The sequence below is a fragment of the Pelobates fuscus genome, chromosome 5, assembly GCF_036172605.1.
Source record: "Pelobates fuscus isolate aPelFus1 chromosome 5, aPelFus1.pri, whole genome shotgun sequence".
Classification (NCBI taxonomy): domain Eukaryota; kingdom Metazoa; phylum Chordata; class Amphibia; order Anura; family Pelobatidae; genus Pelobates; species Pelobates fuscus.
The window spans coordinates 59448715-59475500 of NC_086321.1; the positions used below are offsets into that span (position 1 = coordinate 59448715).

At 36.9% G+C, this 26786-nt stretch overlaps 1 protein-coding gene across 1 annotated transcript in view; it reads left to right on the forward strand.

Moving 5' to 3' along the window:
• Positions 1 to 302: 302 nt before the first annotated feature.
• DCC (DCC netrin 1 receptor) overlaps positions 303 to 26786 on the forward strand; it is a 635057-nt gene continuing 608573 nt past the window's right edge. The window contains exon 1 of the mRNA XM_063453897.1: positions 303 to 520. Within this exon, the coding sequence (XP_063309967.1) occupies positions 433 to 520 (88 nt within the window). The 5' untranslated portion in view covers positions 303 to 432. The remainder of the gene's footprint in view (positions 521 to 26786) is intronic.

Genomic DNA, 26786 nt, shown 5'->3' on the forward strand with positions numbered 1-26786 from the left:
GAGTCTTAGCTCACATACACTGCTGGTGGACTGCTGTAGTAACAAGTGAGCTATTCAAACCTGCTTCTTCTTTTTTTTGCTCATCAACCAGAGAGATTAAATCCTATTTTTTTATCTTTTTTTTTTTTTTTCTTATATCTTTTTTCTCGATATGGAACTAAACACAGTGATTGTATGCACAGGGATTTAATCCTGGAGGATTCTATTTTTTTGGATGTTTTATTTTTTTATACACATTGGGACCTACAGCATCCTTCCTGCATGTCTTTCTCTCTGAGTTAGTTTCTTGGTACTGGAGTCAATGTTGCACTGGGTTGAAATTAACTTTGTATTCTGAAACAAGGGGGGGACTCAATCAAGGAAAAATTAAACTGAAGCTGGGCTTGTGTGTTTGGGCTTAGAACACATCTATCCAGTGGTGTTTGCTGAAATATGGAGAATAGTGTTGGATTTTATTCTGTTCCAAAGCTGGTGCAATTTGCCTTCTTCACTATCTTCAGCACAGACCTTCTAGCCTATGGTAAGTCGAAACATTTCATATTATTGTGAAAATTGTGATACATGTGTGTTCTATTTCTCCAATGAACCTTTACGTTTGATTTGCAATCACTTTTTTTTTTTTTTCTGAGCTGTCTGAAAATAGAGAAAGCTGATCGAAATCCCTTTACTTCAGATAGGGCTTAATGCTGCAGTATTTTTTTTTTTTTAAAGGAAACATACATATTCACAAGATCAAGACAAGATATGCCTTGCGAGCACCTGCGAGGATTTATAATGAATTATTTAGCCAGTTTCTCCAGAGATTTGCAATGCTACCCTATGTTTTTAAGATGTGACTGAATAATTCAGAAATGTGATTTTGGAAACCACTCCATAAGAACAAGTGATGTGTTTTTACAATCATCCCCCTGTTTACCTTTAATCGTGCATGAAGTGCAAATGGTGATGGTGAAAGCAGTCGTGATAATATGTTCAAAATATTTTTGGTGTATTTTAAGAAATTTCAGGACAAAATGCTAAAGCTATGTTTTTTTTATTATTATTGTCAAGTGCATGGAATGTATAAATATTAATAAATAGGTCTGTGTAATGTTTAACTCTGAAACACATGAGGGGTTTATTTACTAAGGAGTGAATTGTGGTGAACCAGTACATGGAATTAAAACATACAACCTAATCTCTACCTAAGCTATGTTCCAATTTTAGATATCTTGGTTTTAAATGTAGCAAGTTCAATTTATAGTTCACCCCAGTTCACTGTTTAGTAGATAGACACCTTGCAAGACTACATATTTGATTCTGCAATGAATATCCCTTCTGATGCATAGGGATCAATGTGAGGCTTTTAACCCTATAGTGCACACTCCTTGGAGTTAAGGTCTCTTGTGCCATAGAACAAGCTGTGAATTTGTGACATAGTGAAACATATTGTCTTCTCCAGCGATGATAAATGAATGCACATGAGTGAGCTGCCTACATCGTGCATATAATATTCATATAATATTACAATTAATGTTACTGTTCTTGGGAAGTGATCACTTATTACAGAGGATGAAATAATGTAACCAGGAATCTGTCAAAAAAAAAAAAAGAAAAGGCTCCAGTAGTAAGTGCTAGCATCATGCAGAGTATTTTAGAGTATGTGAATCCGAGGAAGTCTTCCATTCAGTTCAGCAGAGGTGGCTAGTTCAGTAAAAGTGGGATAATGCTGCCTGTGTGTTGGGATTGGTGCCTGGATTCAGGTGATGAGTGGAATTCTAGGCTTCCAGGTGAATGGGAATATGTGTGTTTAACAGAATAGCACAACCGTTCATGCCATTCTTCAAGCTTGGTGCTGAAGTGGACAGCAATGGCTAGCAGAGCACAGATCCCTCTCCTACTGTGCAGGAGACCTACTGCAGGCTGGCTCCCTGGGTATTTAATGTGTGAGGCTCTCTCAAACCAGCCAGGTTTTCACAAAGCAATGCAATCCTATAATAATATTCTTAATCAACGTCTACCTCTGTCTATCAGCTCAAAGCTGGGAGAGCATCGAGGGTATTCTTGGACACACAGTCAGCAGTCCCCTTGCTCATTGGCAAAAGTGAATTTAATAAAAGCATTTGTGCCTTTAAGGCAGCACTGCTTGTTGGCCCCTGCCCATTAATCTCTGTGCTCCCAGCTCTCTCCTTCTAGTAAGCTATTTCATTTCTTTAGAAGACTGCCAAACAGCACAGAATTAATAGTAGTGAAAGGGGAAGACCGGTAGGAGGTGCCCATAAGGGAGCTCTTCTGTAGGTACAATAGCAGTCCTTTCAACAAACTTTCTCTCATTCACAAGGGTGTTAAATGGGCACAGAATGAACCTTTTGTTACTTGAAATTGTGTAAATGCCTTTGATGTCTAAATATTGATACACAAAACAAGAAAAGGAAAACATCACATAGCGGTTCTAGGTCTGGTTGTGTTCTTGCGAAACGCATTCCCTTTTTTTACATATAGTGACTATTGACAGTACACTGTCTGTCTATCTATCTGCCTGTCCAATGTAAAATGTAATATATTTTTTGATCATTTTGTTTTAGGGCATAAGCCTTGTGATAGTAAATACTCTGTTTATTGAATATTGTGTTTAGATAAATATCCAGTATAACAGATGTTGCCAGGCCAATTGTCTACAAAAGTAGGAGGTAATCTCGTCATTTGCAAACCTATCACCCTGGAAAGAATGTAGCGCTGTTTGTGTGTTGTGCTTTCAACAACGCTCACTGTGTACAATTTTACAAGTCGGCTTGTAGTTGTACAGTATTTGTTATGAAATCCTGTTTCGTTTTCTTGTGCATTTGTTGCATAAATCAGCGGTGACATCCCAGCATCTGTTTTACACCTCCTATTGCTGTGCAGTGTGCAAGCATGGCTAATGGAGAATTTCCATTTGAATGGCACAAGCTTGATGAATAAATTCAATGCAGGGACACTTGTGCAACCAAGAACTCTCGTGTGTTTCAATTCATTATATTCGGGTGTACCTAGGAAGGTAATACATTTTAGCAACATTACCATAAGCTGTTAATTATAGGACTATGTATAGCTGACTACTTTCATTACCTACTGGACAACCATAGGGCAGGCCTTTTAGGAGGAAAATTGACCTTTAAAGGTTGATAACCCACCTTTGAGGCTGATAAACTGATATTTTTTGTCAGATAATGCATTTGCAAAGACTGATGATTCACTTTTTCACCATCTAATCAAACTAAAATAGCATATTGCACATGGCATTGATTGTATTGTGAAATTGATTATCCACCGGCTATAGCCTTTTATAATGAGATGGTCATTGATCATCTCCTACATATTAGTCTTCCTAACTTTAAAAAAAAAAAAAGAGAACTCCCCAAATCATTTGCGTTTGTGTTTTTTATTCTTTCTCAACGTTTGGAATCCAAATATTGTGAAAGAGCATTGTCACAGCCACAATGGATAGTATTGGCACGTTAATGCTAGAACACATCTCTAATATAAAATCATTTAGCTTTTTTTAGTATATAGCTTTTACTTATATATAATAGTTGGGGTTTGTGGCACGACAATTACCACTAATCAGATGAATAGAAAACAGGAATCTACTCAAGTTTGGAGTGTTGGAAATTCTTGATGCATTTTGAAGAAGTCCAAACATACATGAAATTGACAAAAGTTTGTTAAGCTGTTTTGTAAACTTTAGCCCTAGAAAGTTATACAGAGGATTGTGGTATATTTTAACTTAAAGGGATACCGACTTACAGAATGAAAATGGTTCTTATGCTTGCAGGTGTCATGTATAAAACATGTTGGTCATTTTGTTTTTGATTTAAAACCAGGTGAGATGGTCTATTTATTTGGAGACCTAGTGGTAATATAACATATGTGTGTGTGTGGGGGGAGTTAGTCTATTGCATCCACTTTGATGTGTGCTGTTTCCACGATGCTCTGGAACTGTTGTTACACGTTGCAGCTGGCGTGATTACACCACCAGCACCCTCAATTCCAATGCCCACTGTTGAAACGCGCGAGAATGTTCCTAATTTTTCAATATTTCTAATGGTTTAGTCTTATTAATATCTCATTATGGGCAGGTGAGCTGTCAAGAAATGGAATCGACCATATATAGTTCCTGGTCATGCCATACGTTGAGATAACAAGTTAGCCCTGTGAACAAAGTGTTGAGTGAGGGGGAACAATGTTCAAATGACATAGTGACCTGACATATAGGGCAAACAATATGCAAATCTAGCCTTGTTTTTTGGGATTAAAGAACAATTTGTATAATAGCAAGAGCCTAGGATGCTCTATTCACTTTACTAGTTTGCCTTAATGCCAAGATTGATTCTTCAATTTCAACTGGTAGCAACTTCAGCTGGTAGCATAGCTGGGAGAATTTTTCGAGTTTGGTTATTTTGGCCTTACATTTGAAATTCACTTAGAATTTCCAACAATTATCACTTTAGCTAACAACCGTGGCAGGGTTATTCACTAAAATGGGTATTCAAAGTGAATTTCTAGTTTTTGGGACAAAGTAGCCAAACTTGTAACATAGATGGCTTAGATCATTTTTCTAATATGGCTATTTAGGCCTTAACTTTGAAATTCACTGTGGATTCTCAATTCATAAATTAACCCAGTGTATTTTTACTGTTGATTAAATAAAATCTTTAACAAAAACAAACATAAGATAATCTGAAAAAAAAAATAAAAAAAAAATCTTTTTAAGACTATTGCCTGAAAGCAGACTCAATGCTTAGACTACCAGTAATCGACGTTTGTTCACTGTTCTCTTTTTAGAAATTCAGAATTATTGCTTCCCTTTTGACCTTTTTAATTTCGCCTCAAGATCATTTGCAGGTCTTTCATCAATCGAAAAATTTGCCAGCGTAAGCAAATGGAAATTGGAGTCAAACATAAGTGTCTGGTGCTTTCTAAAGTATGTGAGTGTCACTTCATAATATAGTCTGTTGGATTTACAGTTCCAACACATGGCAGTTAATTATGGGAAGAGTAAAAAAAATTACCATTCTGTTCACTCATCGTGTGAAATAAATTCTTTGTTATCACAGCACTCTAAAGATGACTTCTGGAAGGGCTCTTTTTTTAGAAAACTCAACGCAATCTTCAGCTTTGTTATTGGAGCAATGAGATTATGCCAGGGCTCATTTAGAGCCATAACATTGCCAACATGCAATCGACAATAAAGAACCACATTTGCACTTACACTGAATGCCTTGTACTGTTTCCTTATTCTTTGCTGGTGGAGATGGTATCTACAGGTTGGGGAACACTGGTATGGCTACAAAGATTTTGGTGAGTGCCATTCTGGATTCATTATAAGAATTCAAATAATGATACATTCTTGAAATACTCTACAGAAAAAGTGAAACATACAGATAATAATTCCATTTTTTTTTCTCTATTGTACAAAACTGAACATAAGTTATTTTAAGGCACCTTTATAAATTAACAGTTTTCTACATCAAAACTATGTTGGAGCTTCATGTCTATTATCTTCCCACCTTTCTGATTGAATCTGAATCATAATGACATGTGTCAAAAAATTCTCTGTTAGTGCAAATGACATGACAAACATTAATTTTCAAGCTTAACACATAGACATATGCAAATGTTAAGATATCCTTGCATCAAATTAACACAGAAAAAAAAATCAATTTTATAAGGTATTGAACTGTTATTTGAACTTACTTATTGGTTTCTATTGACTGTAGAACCTAAGAGGGCACACAGGTCATTCAATCGCTAAACTATTACACATGGATGCACATGTGCATGGTCATATCAATTCAGATTGTTAATTGTTTACATTTTATAGATCTCTATATTCTTATTTATTTACTTTGTTCTTTTTATATATTAGTTATTTCCTTGTTTATATGTCTGCCATTGATCCCAGATTTGCAAGGAATATTCTTACATTTTCATTTATCTGAAAAATTGTATTGCACAATTTCTCGCTCTCTTTTTTTAACTAACCATATGTTACATTTAAAGGGACACTATAGGCACCCAGACTACTTCAGCTCATTGAAGTGGTCTATGTGCAGTGTCCCAGGCCCTTTAACCCTGCAATTGTAAATATTGCAGTTTCTGATAAACTGCAATTACATTGCAGGGTTAACTCCACCTCTAGCGGCTGTCTACAAGACAGCCACTTGAGGGACTTTCAGATGGTTAGGCGACTTTTGGTTATCTTACTGACACTGGACGTCCTCACACTATGCATGAGGACATCCAGCGTCACCCAAAACCCCATAGGAAAGCTTTATACAAACACCACACATCGTCTCTTGGCGCTGGAATAAGGTAAGTGACACAAGGGTTTTTCTTCTGCACAAAAGGGTGGGTGTGGGGGGGGAGGGGGTGGCGCAAGGGAGAGGGCTATAGAGGGGACTATAGACTATAATTAGTCTATATACACAAATAACTTTGATTTCCTAGCACTATAGTTTCCGTTTAAATAAGCAACACCATTGGTTCTCAAGAGGTTGTGGTCATACCTGATCCGTTTGGTCATATCTAACCACAAACACTATGGCATACTCCTATTTGGTCCCCATGGCAAAGAAAGGGAAAGTTGACTACAAGTCATGGGAAGAAATAATTTGGGCTATCCTAGAAGTTTTGCCAAATAATACCAAAATAATGTGCCACTCTCTAAAGCCTTTGCATTTCCTCCTGCAGTTGTAGTATTGCCCCGCTACAGTCTGTAATAAATGCTGCCGCTAGTCTGATTTTCCTCTCTAGTCGGTCCTCTCACACCTCACTGCTCTGTCAGTCCTTACATTGGCTTCCTGTAGCCTATAGGAGCCAATTCAAAGTGCTAACCCATACCTATAAAGCACTGAACAATTCTAGCCCCTCTTCACAGATCCATAGGTATGCTCCTTCTCAGTCTCTCCAGTCTGCCCATGACCTTCTCCTGTCCGCTACTTGCACCTGTACGGCCAACTCACGCTTGCAGGACTTCTCGCGGACGGCTTCCTTCCTATGCACTAGCCTGCAAACACCATCAGACTCTCCCCCAGCTTTCAATCCTTTAGGAAGTGCCTAAAACCCATCTCTTTAGGAAAGCTTATGGCCTCCCAGAGTAACCGCTACCTCACATACCTCTCTCTTGCTCTCTCTTAAAGGGCAGCACTTTACTCTCTCCTTCAGCTCTGCTTCACTCCCACCTTATTTGATTGCTTTTCCTGTGCTAATGTGTTTTATACTCCACCTCCTATAGGGCTCTCTTCAACCTATCATTCCTGTAAGTTTTCTTGTAATTGTCCTATTTATAATTAAATTCCTCCTCTAATAATATTGAAAAGCGATACAGAATTTGTTGGCGCTATATAAATGGCAATAATAATAATAATAATAGTGTTGACAATGTTAAAGGTGTTCTGATGGGATAACATTAACTTTTCTACCAGTTTAATGTTTTTATTTGCCTTCATAGCTTACAATAGTTGGTATAACTATCGTTGTATCAACTCAGGAGTCAGAGAGTCTATTGATTAATCCTCAACTTGCCAATGTTAGACATAGGAATGGATTCATTTTACATGGAAACCAGCAGTTATTGACTTGCCCGCTCACTATAGTGATCTGGAACATAAGCTCATTCATTTTTAAGTAAAGGAAAGCTGCAGGGATTAATCCAAATAGGTGGTAACATGCCTTGTTTTCCTGGGCTCTATCTTAGACAAGAAGAAGAAAAAAGTGCCTCTGGTTTAAATAGTAAATAAAACGTGTATAAAAAAAGGTGTATATTTAATCTGATTTATAGGCTTCACTTCTCCTGAATACAAGCTACCTTACTCAATAGCTGTTGTCTTGAGTTTAATAGGAGAGCACCAAGATAATGTAATCATAACTGATTTTGAAGATGCTTTCGCTGACAGCTTGCAAATGAAAACTTTAGAAAGCACAAGACACTTATGTTTCCATTTTGCAATCCCCACACCTGTAGACTACCATATATTTTATAAATGAATCTATGTCAGTGCTGGATGCTTGATGTGAATCCAGTGATTCCCTGTGTGAAACATAGGATTCGATATATCTCATAGAGAAGCATTGACTTGGTGGGTGTCTTGTTTCTTCACAAGAAGCATTTACTTGGACAAAAGTCTTTAAACTTGATGAATGGACACATGGGGGGGGGGTGAGACACATGAAGGGACTGGGGGGGATTGAGACACATGGAGGGGCTGGGTGAATGAGACACATGGAGAGGATGGGGAGGGGATGAGAAAAATGGAGAGGATGGGGGAAGGGGATAAGACACATGGAGAGGAAGGGGGGATGAGACACATTGAGGGGCTGGGTGAATGAGACACATGGAGAGGATGGGGAGGAGGTGAGAGACATGGAGAGGATTGAGGAGGGGATGAGACACAAGGAGAGGATGGGGGAGGGGATGAGACACATGGAGGGGCTGGGTGAATGAGACACATGGAGAGGATGGGGAGGAGGTGAGAGACATGGAGAGGATTGGGGAGGGGATGAGACACAAGGGGAGGATAGGGGAGGGGATGAGACACATGGAGAGGCTGGGGAGGGGATGAGACACATGGAGGGGCTCAGGGGGACAATGAGACACATGGAGGGGCTCAGAGGGATGATTTGACACATGTAAGGGCTGAGAGGGAGGATTAGACACATGGAGGGACTGGGGAACAAGTTTAAGACTTTTGTCCAAGTAAATGCTTCTTGTGAAGAAACAAGACACACACCAAGTCAATGCTTCTCTATGATATTTGTTGAATCCTATGTTTCACACAGAGAATCACTGGATTCACATCAAGCATCCAGGCAGGGATGTATTAGCCGCGAGGCAAACAAGGCATTTGCCTTGGGCGGCATTTTCCAGGGGGCAGCAAAAAAAGCCGTCCCCATAACGCCCAGGGCAAATGCCTTGTTAGCCTTGCGGCTAACAGACATGCCGGCGGGTTGCTGGGTGGTCGGGCGGCGCTGGCGGGCGGCTGGCGAGGGAGCACTTCCTCTGAGCTGTCTGCTCAGCTCCCTCGCGCGCCGCAGAGTGAGGCTGGGAGCCTAGGGCAGCACAAAACCAGGATACACCACTGCATCCAGCAATGTCATAGATTCATTTATTAAATTTATGGTAGTCTACACGTGTGGGGATTGCAAAATGGAAACAGTTCTGTTTCTAGGATATAGCACTGTTTTCATTTGCAAGCTGTCAGAGAAAGTATCTTCAAAATCAGTTATGATTACATTATGTTGGAGCTCTCCCTTTAAACTTCTTCCTCAGACCCATGGAGGGGCTGAGGGGGAAGATGAGACACATGGAGGGACTGGGGGGGAAATGCAAGACATAAAGGGGCTGGGGGAATGGGACACATGGAGGGGCTGAGGGGGGGATGGGACACATGGGTCGGGTGGTCTAAGGCAGTTTTTGCACCGGTGCCCAGTGGTTCCTACTTATGCCTCTGCACGGGAGGCTGCATTAAACACACCATCTTTGAAGTGGAAGAAGTGATCTTACATAAAAACGTACATTTTAATCTATTGTAACTATTACATTCTAACTGAAGGAGAATTTGCCTCCTACACTCACAATTTATGAATTATTTGTTGACACCAAGTTTTTTAAATGATGCTAAAAGTGTATTCATTTATGAAGTTTTATAATATGTGTGAACGAAGTTACAGAGTTGTCCTTTTTACATACTAGGATACAAATGTGCTTCCTCTGAAGTGGTATGGACTGTATCACTTGCAGAATTTTCCTTAAACACCCAGGAATAGTGAATACTTGCAGAGTGTAACACGGTGTGATGTCAAGAAAACCTAGATAATGATACTGCACAGTGTAGTATTTTCCTTTTAAAAGTTTTTATTACGGATACATATCTAAAACCAAAATCTTTCATTTACAATTAAGTTTTTTTTAACTAATCATTGACTTTTAGGGGATTGAAAACTGCACTGCAAAATTTACTTCTAGGCCTGTTGGAAAAATTCTCCAAGTCCTGAAAGTTTAGTAAATAGGCGTGAAAGTTCTCTTTATTTATTTTATAAAGCACAGGGGTATATTTAATTTGTATAACCATGCAAAATAAAGACCAATATGATATGTTCCAATCTCAAGTAATGTAGGAAAAGTGTGACTAATTAAAATATATAGTCTAACTCTGTGACTGTCCTATTATATAACCCAGCCATTTCAATCAACAAAACATATTTTCAGCCTAGCTTAATTTCCATTATTCTCATTATCAGACTAATAGTACTATATGCCCCATCACCAGCTTATAAATGAGCTATCTAACATAATTACCCAAACACTACATCTAAATGAAGGCAAATGTATAGTCATTGTGGAACTGCAGAAGAAAAGCCTGTTACATTTCATTTTCTGCTTTCATTAACTAAATACTAAGTTCATTTCTCTTATTTGATAATTAACAACGTGTAGTGCAACAATCGTTTTATTTTTCTACTTTGGTGTAGAATAAAAAAAATCTCTATTATACACGAATGTAACAAAGTCTCTTCTAAAAAACGAACTAAATATAACTGCCCGTTCGTGCTGAGCGTGCTTGCAAGACAAATTGCAGCTGATGCAGAACAATTGTCTTATAAATAATAAGATATTTATCTTTTTTTTTTTTAAAACAATTGGGGTTGGATAAAGGGCAGAGGAACTATTAATTATAGTTAGAAGTAAAATGAATTCTTGGTAAATTATCTCTGTTTTAAATTTCAACCTTCCGGAACTAAATAAACTTCAGTCTGTCTATTGAGATGCTCGATTTCTGACTGATATATAGGATTTTAAATTGATGGCATTAAGGTTACAGTATAGACTGGGCAGTATGGCAAATCCACAAACAGATGGGACTGCCTTTGGTTCAAGTCCATATGCTACATGGAAGCTGTATAAATAAAAAAAAAAGGATAAAACACAGTTTGAATAAAATGCAGGACCTAATGATGCTCATTATTGACATTAGGAGACGATGAACTAATCAGTCAGCATGTAACCTGCCAAATGTATGCGTATGCATTACCTATACTGTAATCATATTAGGGCACATTTAAATAATTACAAGGAACAGACAGCTGATTGCCAAATACATGGAAAGTCCAAACACTCCTTTGATCTAGTTAATTCCGAATTGCCCTATGAGGCTTCTAAACATATTTAATGATGTTTCCATAGCTCTTCCTGAAATGTTAATTAGGTGTGTTCTTGCAGCAAATGGTTTTAATGGAGTCCAGCTCAACTTGGTACATTCACTCCTGGAATTAGAATTGCAACCCAATTATTTTTTTGGTTATCCTGTTTGTTATCCATCCTCAGTCTAACTATTCTAATTATTATGGTACTTGTCTGGTGCAAGCTTGCAACAACACAGAGCTAGCGAAAGAGAGAGAAAGGGGGGTGGGGAGGAAAAGAGAGAGGGGGAAGGGAAAATGAGATGGGTAGCAGGATGTAGCATAGGAGGATGAATGAAAAGGATGAAAGGAATGGAGGAAGGAGAGACAGAGACAGATAGATTAGAGGAGTGATTTAAGGAGAAGTAGAGTGAAAGTCTGGTGTGGGAGAGGAGAGAAGAGGATAATGGAAACACAGAGAGAGCCTATTAGATATTTATTATGTTCAAACTTTTTTAAATTGTGTAAAATAACAAAGGTGCTTGATACACTTTCTTTTTTATATATTGTATAATAATAGTAATGAATTTCAAAAGATCATACTGCGTCAATACATTTACCAACATATGTATATTAAATTCCTTAAAACAAGCTTTAAGCAGTAGCTCTATATGTAATCATATATCATTCAGATATTTGTTATTACTTTTAAATCCTTGCCATCGTGGAGCACGATATGTGTTCTTTTATAGGAGACACATAACACACTTATACTAATTGCTCTAGACATTTGTTTTCCTGGGAACTAAGATAAAAAGCATTGCATGCAGGAACACATATAAAAGAACCATCTGGCATATTAAACATATGCCTATATAGGTTACATTATGCAATCATTCTACTATTGATTTGTTTTGTGACAAAATGTACGTGGATGGCAAGTTCACATCACGAGTTACATATATTTTTTCTTTATGTAAATACTAATGAAATGAGATTGGGGCATGTTGTTAAAAACTGTACAATGTGCCCAGAGAGGTTAATTCAATAGCACTGTGCCTTTAGTTTTCCAGCTTGGCTAATTTATATTTAGATTTTTTTTATACATTACTTAAATGTTAAAGGGACACTATAGTCACCAGAACAACTACAGCTTATTGAATTTGTTCTGGTGAGTAGAATCATTACCTTCAGGCTTTTTTGCTGTAAACACTGTCTTTCCAGAGAAAAAGCAGTGTTTACATTACAGCCTAGTGATAACTTCACTGGCCACTCGTTAGATGGCTGCTAGAGATCCTTCCTGGGTCATGGCTGCCTAAAATACATCCAAACATTCAGTATCTCCTCCCTCTGCATGCAGACACTGAACTTTCCTCATAGAGATTCATTGGTTTAATTCATCTCTATGAGGAGATGTTGATTGGCCAGGACTGTGTTTGAATCATGCTGGCTCTGCCCCTGATCTGCCTCTTTGTCAGTCTGAGCCAATCCTATGGGGAAGCACTGTGATTGGATCAGGCTACCACTTCTGATGATGTCAGCAGACTGCTTGTTTTTCTGAGACAAACAGCATGCAGAGTTACAGCTTCAGGCTTGAATACACTAAGATTTTGCTATATTTATGGAGGCATGAGGGGCCCAGGGGGGCTAGATGGTGGTTTTAACACTATAGGGTCAGGAATACATGTTTGTGTTCCTGACCCTATAGTGATCCTTTAAACTTATATCCACAAATCTCTTTAAAAAGCAATGTAATTTATACACCTGTTTGCGAAATGGCTGGCAAATGTATAGAATAAAAGATATGCATAGCTTTAAAAGAACCTCCGGGCACCATAACAACTTTATCCGAATGAAGTAGACCTGGAAGAAGGTCCTTGGTGCCAGCTTACCTTTACGGCTTAAATTGTTTGACGATGTTTTAACACCAAAATCTTGAATGCAGCACCATTAAACTTTGTCTTTGCTCTACCGCTGCTCTCAGATTCTTGAAACAGGAAACCTTTGATTGCCTCAGAATGGGTAGCTGCTGATGGACTCAGAGCATCAGCTGACATTCAAACCCATTCATAATATGGCTCTAGAAATGTATGTATTTCTCTTAAGCAGTTTTTATGAGTAGGGAGCTACTGATTGGCTTAGAGCATCAACTAATGCTCCAAGTCAATCAGCAGCTCCCCAGTCCGAGGTAACCTGAGGTTTCCTGTTTCAAGAATCTGTGAGCAGCGGAAGGGCAGGGTCAGAGCTAAACAACGCTGGATTCAATTAATACATGGTTTAACCCTTAAAGGTAAGCCAGGGATCTTCTTCCAGCATAACAACTTTGTTCGGATGAAGTTATTATAGCGTTCAGAGTGTTCCTTTAAATTGTCATCCTGGCCTTTGCAGCTGGATTTACACAGCTGCCATGATCAAGTTTTTTGTTGAGTACATTAACGGAGCGTAACACTGCCAATATTCCGTCTCAGCTGACATTTATATGACTATGCTGATAACAGAGAGGTATAAATGTTTATACTTTGTCAACATTAAATAAAATTGTATTTTTAGAAATGTTAGCTAATCGTATAAGACACTGCTTAGATAAAGGAAAACAACGATGAATCCCCTGAACTTGCAGAACTGCCCCAAAATGCTTTGCTGGTTTTAGAGTAGCTGTGGATCTACTTGGGACCATCACCAATGTAGAGGATAATTTATTATTTATAAAGTGGTACTGCACAATTTTTCCATGAATTCTGTTTTTTTTTTTATTTACTATTTTTTATTGACTCATTGTTAGTTTACATCATATAGACTATGCTGTTGGTGCTCCGATTGAAATATGGAGAATTTTGCTCATCTGTCGCCAGTTGATGTGGTTGATGTCATCTTCTAATCAGTAGCAAATGGTATGAGCATCTTCTGTTATTTTTTCCTACAGGGAAATGTTTTATTTAATCAATAAAAATAATATCTATCGCTTTCATCTCTTCCGTCGAAGCTGCATACCCTCGGTCATGATAAAGCTACTTAAAATTCCAATCCTGCCTTTCTTGCTAGATTTTCAGCTTATTTTCACTAGGCTTGTGGTTTCAATGCCGTATGTAATGCCAAATAGCTTTATAGGTATGTTTAACTGCTGCATCTAACATTGCATTGGGAGTTTGTGAACCCTGATAATAGGAAAAAGGAACACGTTTTTTTCAACCAAGAAATTGAAGAAATGGGACATCTCAGTGAAGGGAGAATATATATAGGGCCCCTGGACTGCACATAGATGATTCATGCATTATATTTTTATCCATTAGCAGGCTTCCCCAAACTCCAGCCCTCCAGATGTTGCTGAACTGCAACTTCCATGATTCTATGAATGAAATAGATAAGCTGATTATCATGGGAGTTGTAGTTCAGCAATATCTGGAGGGCCAGAGTTTGGGGAAGCCTGCATTACAGGTAATAATTGCAAGTTGGATGCCAGCATCCATACAGTACTCTGCAACATGATAATAAATATAAAGTAAATAACAGATAAATAAATTTGAAAATATATATTATAATTTTGCCTTGTTACTAATTATATGTCAATAGTAATTATAGAATATATATAAAATAACTAAATGTTAACATTTTTTGACTTTATTTCTAATGTTGCTTTTTTTTTAGTAAAAGATAGCTAATGATTCTATGTCAGTCTGTAAGTCTCAACCTATGTATTCGAAGATTTTCAATGAAATCAAAAGAAATAGATAATTAAATATTTGATAATGAAAATTAACCTCACATCTAGTAGGTTTTAATTACACAGTCTCTGAACACTGAAGATTATGACATGTTCAACGCCTGTGAAAAGGTGCTTTGGATTGTAGTTAGCCATTCTTGACGTAATTACACAATATCACAAAACGTGTTACGGAAAAGGGTTACCTGTTGATAAAAATGACAAAAGCACCATAAAGGATACGGATTAAGGAATTGCGCACACACAAACATACAGTTTTACATTTTACAAGAATATTTAAAATCACCTATCTCAGCAAACAAATACGGGGATTCACTTGTGTTAAGTCAACCACTAAGACACAGTATTCCAAGATCGGTGTGTCCTACACTAATATTAACCTAATAAAAACAAATGAAATAGTGCAAATGCTCTTGCAACAGATTAATTAAATACACTTTATTTTATTTAGCACTAGCCCTATTTAATTTGCTTCTCATGTGAAAATTAGTGTAGAACTCACCGATATTGGAGTACTGTGACGTAGTGGTGGGTTTAACACAATACGGACATACGGAAGAACTGAATCCCCATATTTGTTTGCTGTAAAATTGTATTTTCTTGTATGTGCTGTTCCTTAATCTGTATGTTGTATACAGTTTGGTCTCCACGGCAGCACCACTACTTAGCGATGCATGTTCTGATTGCTCCCCAAATTTCCTCTTTATAATAGCACCATACAGTACACAAATCATTTATACAAGTTGATAGGCAACAAGGAAAATACTATTACTCTTAATGGGCAGCCAGTGACAGTTTGAGAGATATGTTCTCAGCCTATCACTGGCCACTAGACAAGTTTCCTGATACTGTGGCAACCGGGAGGAAGAAAGATAGGAGGCAAAGGTGTTGTGTGCTCTGGTCCAACTTCATGGTTAAATCATTGGAAAAATGTTTAATCCATTAAAGGGATCCTATAGTGCCAGGAAAACAAACCCCTCTTCCTGAAACTATAGGCTCTTGGAGTGCCCCCCTCCCTTGGGGCTGAAGGGGTTTAGACCCTTTCAGCCACTTACTTTAATCCAGCGCTGGGCTCCATTGGTGACCTCTCCTCCCCCGCTGACGTCCGCTCCCGAGTGGAGATGAATGTGCATGAGGGGTCAGAGGCGCGCGCATTCAAACCCAGCCATAAGAAAGCCTTACTCAATGCTTTCTTATGGGGATCTTATTTGACACTGGTCTCCGTGAGGACGTCCAGCGTCAAATAAGTGTGATTTACTCGGTGTAAATAACTGAAACGCCTCTGGTGGCTGTCAGTGAGACAGCCACTAGAGCCTGGAATAACCCTGCAATTTAAACATAGCGGTTTCTCTGCAACTGCTATGTTTTCAGCTGCATTGTAAAAACTAAGGGGACCTGGCACCATTGAGCTAAAGTGGTCTGGGTGCCTATAGTGGTCCTTTAAGGCAAGACAAGGCCCAGAGCTGAAGTTGTCATAGGAAGTGGGAGGAATCCTTTAATTCTGGTAACTTGTGTAAGAGTTATTAAGAATGAATTCCTGCCATGCAGAATGTTCTTTTCTTGTTGATATTTGCATGCAGAAGATGTTTTTCAGAGACATTTCTATAATGCATTTATTTTTTGACCGTTAAAACTGTTCACATATATGGAGTTATAAAACTCTCACTTACAGCCAATATTCTTATAGAGTGAATGAGTACCTTATCACTGCTCTCATAGGTGTATTAAGGTGACAGAGAGTTCTGGCTTTATATCATTCTGCAGTAATCCAATACATAAATCAGTAAGTGGATAACTCAGCCGGGAGTGGGAAAGTATACTTAACAGAGAAGTTGCTATTTTGAGCAAGATATCTTACTTAACTCTATTTTTCTAGGAGATAGTTTCACTTTTAACCTGTAGGGACTCTTAGACAGAAAAAAGATATAAAAGTCTTTTTTATAATCCTTCACAAAATAATTCAGCTATGCTGTACTTGATGTGCAATTTTTAAAAGACTGATATTCTGCCACCTGTGTAGAAAAGAGGATATCTGCTGTTAATACATAATTCATTGTGTTCTTTATAGGTCTGGAAGTGCACTATCGAGGTCCCTAGACAGTGTAATTGGTAACATAAATGAATCGCAAGTTAAAGCAATTTTCCTGAGCTGTGTGTAATATATGATGCAAATGTTAGATGTATCTGTGAACTGATCCTTTCAGACTCCGAAGCCACAACTGATATAATTTAGTTTTAGTTTTTCTGTTTCGAACTTAGTTCATAGTCATTTGATCAAGGAAAGTCAGATTGTGGGGTTTAGAATATGATTTATAACTTATATAATATTATAACTTACAACGTAGATTTACTATATATTGTTTTTTTATTTTGGAACACAAAAAGGAACATAAAGGCACACTCTAAGCACCATGACCTTCACAGCTTATGTCAACAGTTAAGGACACTATGTTCACCAAAACAACTTTAGCTGAATGTATAGATGTTGAGTCTAAAGTCTCACTGCTCAATTTTCTGCCATTCAGTAGTTTAATCACTTTATGTAGCCACGGCCACAGCTCCCATGGCTGTGGCGGACACAACCGGCATGGAAATAACTGGTTTCATTTTCAATCAGATGTAACTTACTTTTGAAGTTTTGATCTACTGCTCTGTAAATTGAACTTTAATCACACACAGGCTCCTGCAAGGTCAAGCAGACTACTAACAGTGCAGGAAATAAGAAATTCTTGATTAAACAGACTGTGCAATAAAGGATGTTTAAACATTACATTTCAAGTGTTTAGGAAGGCTATGTAAGTTACATGCTGAGGGGGTGTGACTAGGACTGCATAAACAACGTGATTTAACTATTAAATGGCACAGAATTGAGCAGTGAGACTGCAGGGACATTCATTACGCTAAAGTTGTTTTGGTGATTGCACTGTCCATTTAATAGCAAATGGCAAAATATAAATCCTGTCTCTGCCACATTCAACGATACCACATACCAAGTTCTCTAATAGGATTTCTTGGGATATAGCCAAGGGATTGGAAATACAGTTCTCAAGAGGTGCATGTGAGTGCAGGGACACATACTCCTAAACTGTTCTTGACCAGTCACTTTACACATGGCATCAGGAGAAGGAGGTACATTTAAGTTGTACACATGTATTTTATGTTCTCATCATGGAGTACTGTATTCAGAAAAAAAATCACTTGCACTTGCTTACCTTTGATTACACAGCCTTTTCAATAATTTAGCACGATTGGTGAAAAAGACTTCTTAGAAGAACAAAAATCTCAAAAATCACCTATTCAAAAAATAGAAATCAATGGCAAATTCATCTTCTGCAGTTGACTGTCACATATCAGTATGGTTACAGTAAAGTAGGGTGTGAATATTGTTGATTTGCTGTTAAAATTTAAACAAGTCAAAACATTTGGAAAATAAAAACAGACGTGGCAGAATAGAATATTAAAAAATGAAAGTGTTAGATGTGACCTAGAATGCTTTTAAAGTAGGATCATCCATCCCCCCCCAGGGCCACAAGGCTCAAGCCCCATACAGTATTAACCCAAATGGTCCCAAATGCACCATGCTGTACTACCGAGCCGATAATAATCCAGATATAAATGATGAGGCCATGTGCAGATGTGTGAGTGCCTGAAGCATCCCACCGCCCTGATTAGCTTCTAATATCTTATGTGCAGTGTGTGAAAGGTTAATGTAACCGAGTAAGAGAGTTTCACACTTCCCCTTCTAAACCTTCCTACATAAACGAAGGGCCTGGAGGTTCAGAATACCCTAGACTGTATGCACACCTTAGCTCTCTAGAATATAGTACTCTTTCTGCTGTCTGACTTCACCCTGACTGTTGATTGATTTTCCCAAAAGGTAATCTTTATTCTGAATGTCACTTCGAGAATTTACTTGTACTGCATTTCTTACTAGAAGATTCTCCCAGAAGCTCAACTCCAATGCATTTTATTTCATGATATCAATATTATACACACCCCAGAGTAAATTCCCTTTCTGTTCAGTTAAATTGATTCAGTTTTCCCATATGAACGCTTTCATGGAAAAAAAACTATAAAACTGTTCACGTTCAAGAGAATATAAAGAATGTAATAAATTTGCCTTTAGTTAGGAATAAATCCAAAGACTTGATTACACTATATCCACCTTTAATCTGACCATGTAGATCTAAGTACAATGACATATATAGGATGCCTGAGTGTAAATATAAAAAAATGAAATGTTACTAACCGTACCAGTTACATAACAACATTTTAATTTTCATAATTTAACATATGTATTAAAAAAATAAAAATTTACAAGTTATACTTAAGGAATTTACTAAACTAAGCTTTTAGCTTTTGTGAAAATTATGGTTGAATTAACAAAACTGGATTTTCGGGGAGGTTTACTAAAACACAGTTTTTTCCTCTATTTTTTTTTTTGCTGACTTTACTAACAGAAGCAGTCAAGCCGAACCTAGAATGTTTTTAACCCCTTAAGGACACATGACATGTGTGACATGTCATGATTCCCTTTTATTCCAGAAGTTTGGTCCTTAAGGGGTTAAAGTAACTCGCTTTAGAGGGAATCCAATTAAAGTTGACTATTTGTAAAATTGCCCTAATTAAGTGGCCTCTTATCAGCTATTCAGAACAATATAAAAGTTTCATCAAGAAATAAACAGGTCTTAATTTGCGAATACAGTATAGAATGCAATGTTATAGTTATATATGTATACAGAATGCGTACATTTTATCATGCTGAAATTGGATGTTGTACTATCTCCGCGCCAATGCAGACTATTTAGGTAGAAAAGTAGATAGCGGATATCGAACTCTTCCTTAACACTGACAAAACTGTTACAATGATCTTTGGAACTGTACCTAAATTACGTACTACAAAATCAACAACTGTGTATCAGAAAAAATTCAAATAGCACACTGATAGCAGTCTGTTATTTTACATATCTAGGTATGTTATTAGACACCAATCTATCCTTTGGCCTTCACATTGAAAAAAATCTCTTCAAAACTTTACCCCAAACTAGGTGGCCTGTACAGAAACAAATCCTGTCTAAGCCCTACAGTAATGAAACAGATTGCAACAAATGCTAATGCCGGTCATTAATTATGGGGATGTAGTGTATGCACCCGCACCGCAAACCCACCTTAATAAACTTAATACATGATATAATTCGTCCTGCCATTTCGTACTAGAATGTAATTACTTTACCCACCATTGTGACATGTCAAAAGAGCTAAACTGGCTGTCGCTGGAATCCCGACGCACTCTTTATCTTTCCAGCCTTGTGTTTAAGAGCATTTCTGGGAAGCTCCCACCTAGCTGAGTAGAATGCTCTGCCCAGCTTTTCCCACCTCCTATAACCTCCGATCCCATACTAGCAAGATATTAAGCATACCGCAATATAAAAACAAAGTGGTTCAATCCTCCTTTTCCTGCAGAGCACTGCAATTATGGAATAACCTCAGGGACACAGTCAAATCTTCATTCAATCTGAAATCTTCTAAGAGATCTATGGCAATATACCTCAGCACAGAATCCACCTGTCATGGTTGAATATATGTATTACCTGTTATGTATTACATTTATATAGTTTGTATATTGTAGTTTTGTAATATTGTACCCTATTGTAACAATGCAATGTTTTGTGCACCCAGGACATACTTGAAAACGAGTAAAATATTTTATAAATTAATAAAATAAAAAATGCATTTTTTCTGGGAAAAATGCATTAAAAAAATATGAATGCTAACTTTGGCCAGGGTTTGTAATGAAGTGGCTACTAAAAAAGACTGGACATACCCCATTTTGAATACCCTTAGTTGTCTACATTTGCAAATGGTATGCCATGATGGGGTTAACCATATGTTCTCAAAAGGCAACATAAGCCCAGCAAACCAATCTGGCAAACTGAAATGGGAAAGCCTTATATTGACCCTGTAACTTTCCAAAACAACATAAAACCTGTAGATGGGGGGTATTGTTATACTCGGGAGACTTTTGCTGAACATAAATATGAGTTTTTCAAAACAGTAAAACTTATCACAACAATGATATCACCAGTATAAGTGCAGTTTGTGTATCAAAAATGCAAAAAACAAACATGAACGCTAACTTTGACCAACGTTTGTGACTAAGTGGCTACTACAAAACACTGGACATACCACATTTTAAATACCCTGGGTTATCTACATTTTCAAATGATATGCCATGGTGGGGTTAATTTTCATTTCTGGGCTGCCATACCATCTCAAAGGTATCATAGCCAATCTGGAAAATTTCAATTAGCAAAAACAGAAATTGTCAAATCTTATATTTGACTTTAACTTTCTAAAACACCATAAAACCTATATAAGAGTTGTGTTGTACTCATGAGACATTACTCTAGACAAATATGAGTGTTTTAGAGCAGTACAATTTATTATACTTATGATATCATTGGTGAAAGGGCAGTTTATTTGTTAAAAATGCAAAAAAACAAATATGAACACTAACTTTAGCCAGGGTTTGTGACTAAGTGGCTGCTAACAAAGACTGGACATAATCCATTTTGAATACCTTGGGTTGTCTACTTTTACAAATAGTATGCCATGATGGGGTTCATTTTCATGCCTGGGCTGCTATACAGTCTCAAAGGCAACATAGGCCCAGCAAACCAATCCGGCAAATTTCAATGTGCAAACATGGAGAAGGGGAAAGCCCTATGTTTGACCCCTGTAAGTTTCCAAAAACCAATAAAACCTGCACATGGGGGTACTGTTGTACTTGTGAGACAATTCTGAATTAAAATATGTGCATTTTATTGCAGTAAAATCCAACAGCATTATAACATTCACAGTTAAAATGCTATGCAGAACATTTTTAGATTGCATTCAAATTAAATTGAATCCATATATAAATATTTAATATGAAATGAAAGCCCTGATTCTCCTGAACACAATGATATATATAATATGAAAGATGTGAATTATGGTTGAACCACATAGAGCGCGAATACTAGGTTTTGTTTACGTTTTGTTTTGATCATAACTTGTACAATTGGCTCTATCCTTAAGGGGTTCATTTTGCAGCTGCTGTCGTGTAACAGTGTTGCTGTTCTCTACCTGCACTGAAATAGTTTCAATTTATAAAAAATAAACACTTGAAACAGAGGCAGACAGGGTTCACAAGTGATGTTCTGATTTATTTGCAGAGCTTCAAGGACAGCACTATTACTTCAGTAAAAATACCCACTAGGTATTTCTTGTACAATTAGATGTACTTTTTTTCTGTGATTAAAGTTTAATTGAATAGATAATAGCTGCATTTTAAATGAAGTATGTAGCAAAAACATTATATATTTAGTTTTAGATATGAAAATCCAAGCATGCCTATGTTAACCCCTTCATGACGGAGTCAATAATGTACGTTCTGATCAAAACAAAACGTAAACAAAAACTAGAATTTACGCTATATGTCTGTTCACCCGTAGTTCCCCTCTTTCAAATTATATGCACCCACACTTATTATAAATCATTTTGTTCAGGAGAAACAGGGCTTTAATCTATCATTAACTATTCATATATGGAACATAATTTATTGAGATGATAAGATTTTTTTTTTCAAATGTGCATTTCCATCTGACATTTTAACTGTGAATTTCATAATACTGTAAAAAAATGCACATATTTGTAATCAGCGATGTCTCACGAGTACAACAGTACCCCCCATTAACAGGTTTTATGTTGTTTTGGAAAGTTACAGGGTTAATTATAGAACATTCCATTTTTAAATTGAAATTTTCCAGATTAGTAATGTTACCTTTGAGAGGGTATGGTAGCCCAGGAATGAGAATTACCCCCATAATGGCATAGCATTTGAAAAAGTAGACAACCCAAGGTATTGAAAGTGGGGTATGTTTAGTCTTTTTTAGTAGCCACTTAGTCACAAACACTGGCCAAAGTTAACGTTCATATTTGTTTTTGTGTGAAAAAAGCAAAAAACGAACATTTGGCCAGTGTTTGTGACTAAGTGGCTACTAAGAAAGACTGGACATACCCCACTTGCAATACCTCGGGTTGTCTACTTTTGCAAATGGTATGCCATCATGGGGGTAATTCTCATTCCTGGGCTACCATACGCTCTCAAAGGCAACATAAGCAATCTGGCAAATTTCAATGTGAAAAAAATTAAATGCAAGCCTTATATGTGACTCTCTAACTTTCCAAAACACCATAAAACCTGTACATGGGGGGTACTGTTATTCTCGGGAGACTTCACTAAACACAAATATTAGTGTTTTAAAACAGTAAAACATATTACAACAATAATATAGACCATACAAGTGCCGTTTGCTTGTAAAAAATGCGAGAAACGTCACTTTTACTTAAAATATCATCGTTGTAATACAATTTACCAGTTTGAAACACTAATATTTGAGTTCAGCGAAGTCTCCCGAGTAAAACAGTACCCCCTACGTACAGGTTTTATGGTGTCTTGGAGAGTTGCAGGGTCAAATATAGTGCTTGCAAATTAAATTCTCTGCACTTTCTCCCGGTGTTGTCAGGCATGTCAATCAAATTTTAATTAATCAAATCACATAATTACATTAAAATATTATTTAAATATACACGTAGAATTTTAATATATATGCATTTATAGGTATTTAAATTCTACGTGTATACTAATGTAATCTTTTATGTAATTATATGTATTTATCTATATATATCTATTTGCGGTTATTTGTATTTCATATATAGATAGATATATATAGAATGTCATTCTAAGTGTATTTTGTTACCGATATATATATATATATTAATAACAAAATACAGTTAGAATAAAATTACATATGCATATATAATTTATATAAAATTTTGTTTCAATATTTTATTTATTTATTTTATTATTTTATTTATTTATTATTTTAATTATACGTATTTATATATAATATATATATATATGTACATCTATTATATATAATATATATATATACATATTATATATATGTAACGTCATTCTAAGTGTATTTTAATATTAATATATATACTTATATTAATATTAAAATACACTTTGTATTATAAATATGTATTATATATATATAAAAATGCATTTAATTTATTTTAACATGTGTATTTTATTTTATTTTTACACTACCTAGCAGCAGGGGGACTGTCTGATATTTCAGACAGTCCCCCTGCTGGCAGATCCATAGCCAGCTATAGGGGGCCATGTGATCGCTCTTTAAGAGCGATCACATGGCCCCTGGGGGCCTCATTTGCCGGAGGGGGGCTGCATGGGCTGTCAGGCAGCCTCCCAGAAGAGGATCGCGGCGGAGGTGAGTACACCTCTGCTCCTGGGGCTAAAAGCCTTTACGACGTACCATGCCGCCGCAACGGCTTTAAAGCCCATTTAATGCGGGACGGCATGGTACGTCGTAATGGCGTTAAGGGGTTAAAGGAACACCTTTGGCACCATAACAACTTCATCTCAATGCCTGTTCTGCCCCCTGACTTCTTCAATGAGGAAACCTTGGACTAGGTCCGGCAGACTAACTTTACATTTACAAAACTGTGTGAGAAAAGTACGCTGGTTTTACGTGGGTTGGTGGCAGTGATCTGTAGGCCTGGAGTACTATTGTTGTTGTCTCTTACAATTTTTGGCTAGTGAGTGCTTCAGACATATAATATGTGTATTGATAGGGAAGGGGGGGGGAAACAAAAATTCCTGCGTCTACACAAGTTAGGAGAAGTTTCACGAGCCATCATCATATATTAATCTGACGGTTTGCACAGCAAATGTTTCTAAAAGCTACAGTTCAACTGTCAGTATTCTACTGAAAACTGTTCACCTCCCAGTTATATTCATTCATTAAAATTTTCATCATACAATGCATGTACCTTCTATTACCACATGCACTTAACTTAATTCATGGATATTAGGAATATAATGTTTTTATTAGAATTCTGGCAGAGGAAAAAAAAAAACGTATCTAATTTCCTGCCCTATCTATAACAACCTGCTGTTTCTGTAGAAAACGACACACTCCGGTATTTGCAGAGGTACTACCTCGTTTGATGAGAGCTGTGCATGCGCAGTTAAAGGGGCATTCTAGGCATCTTAACCACTACTGCATGATGCAGTGGTTATGGTGCCAGTAGTCTTCCGCTGTCCCATAAAATCAGTTTCAGTTATTCTCAGTTCTGGTGCAGTTCTTATTTTAAAATAAGGCAAGCAGGAGCCTTCATTAAGAATCTCTTGACAGTTGGTGCATTAGGAAATTACGCATAGTTTGATCTATAGTGTAAATTAGTTTAACAAAGTAATGTGCTGTGTCTTCATTAAAAGAAGAGGAAGTAATCATGAAACCATGTACTGTTTCATCTTGCTGCCGCTATGAAAAATGAATGCTCAATACCAGTTCTATTCTTCTGTGTTTACTAGAATTTGTTTATAGATTATTTGCACCTTCTAAGAATATTGTTACCATGCTAAAACCTCATGGCTAGCTAACGCTCTAATTCTTAATTCTTTCTAATAATTTAAGCTTACTGTTACTATCTATAGAACTATATAGATTGACAGAATTTTTAATTTGTTGGCAAAACGTTCTAGACATTTATGTGTAATTTGTGAGAACATTCTAAAAAAAATACTTCTATAAAAATAAGACAATGTATTAAAAATCCTCATGTAAATGAGAACTTACTTTCTAATTATGAATATCCATGGGAAGTCTCAGAACTGTTGTTGAACGCTCTAGAATTGAATTGCTCTTTTTATGTCTCTGGAGATGGAGGCTTTTCTGTTGGCATGGAGAGAACATGTCTATATGCTTCATTGAACAGATGACTATATGTACAAAAATTATAATCCATTATATATCTCATTTTTATAATGAGAATTGTAATGGAATCAAAAAGCAAATCAATGAGAATGTTTTTGTATTCATTCAACGACTCTTTAAGCCTTGTTTAAGTTACAATGTCTGTCCTGATGGAGATGGTTTTTAATGGAGTCATAAGCACGTCTGTCCCCACTGCCCTACGTAACATTTCATTAAATAACGTATGAAGGAACTGTTGTTTTATGGTTTTCTTTTTTGATTGTTCTTATTGATATAGTTTAGCAGATCATGACAGTTCTTTACTGTTATTTTTATTTTTACCCCGGACAGCTTGAGATATCAATTGATATTTGACAGATATTCTGTAACTGCGGAAAAAGATTTCATACAGTACAAATAAAGGCACCAGCACACATTTAATCCATGTTAAAGTGTAAAGATACACTGTAGACACTATAACCAATTCCTCTTATTGAATTGATTATTATGCCTGGAGTCCCCTGGCTCCATCTCTCCATTCAGTGTTTAACCATTTTCATGCTGTTTAACACTAATTAAGGGTCACCCAAAGCTCTGCCCATTCTGGGGTTGTGGCTAAGGCAGAGATAACGCAATTCCTTATAGCCGTACCAAATCCTACCTGCAATTGCACTTCTTTTTTGATCACTTGAGAAAGCCCAAGGGCGAAACCGCTTATGACTATTTAGAACGACTTTTTAATTTGCTTTTATTTCATTTTGTGTGGTATATTACAATAAATATTGTTTTTACCCTCAAACTTTTATCTTTTTTTTGTCCTGCATTTATTTTATCATCTTAAAGGAGCCTTGGCAGGGACCATCACAACATCTACCTATACTTATAGCCATACTATATACTATATAGCCTTGGTGGGGATCATTCCACCTAAGCTGATATCATTGAGCATAAGGTGCTCTTAAAATTGTGAGTAATTTTCATACTTTCCCACACACTTTTATTGGTTCGAAACAGTGAGCACTATGTCCTGTTTTTATTCTTTCATATGCCGCTTCCACTGTGAACACTCAAAGAGAAAAAATACAGTTCCATCCCTGAGT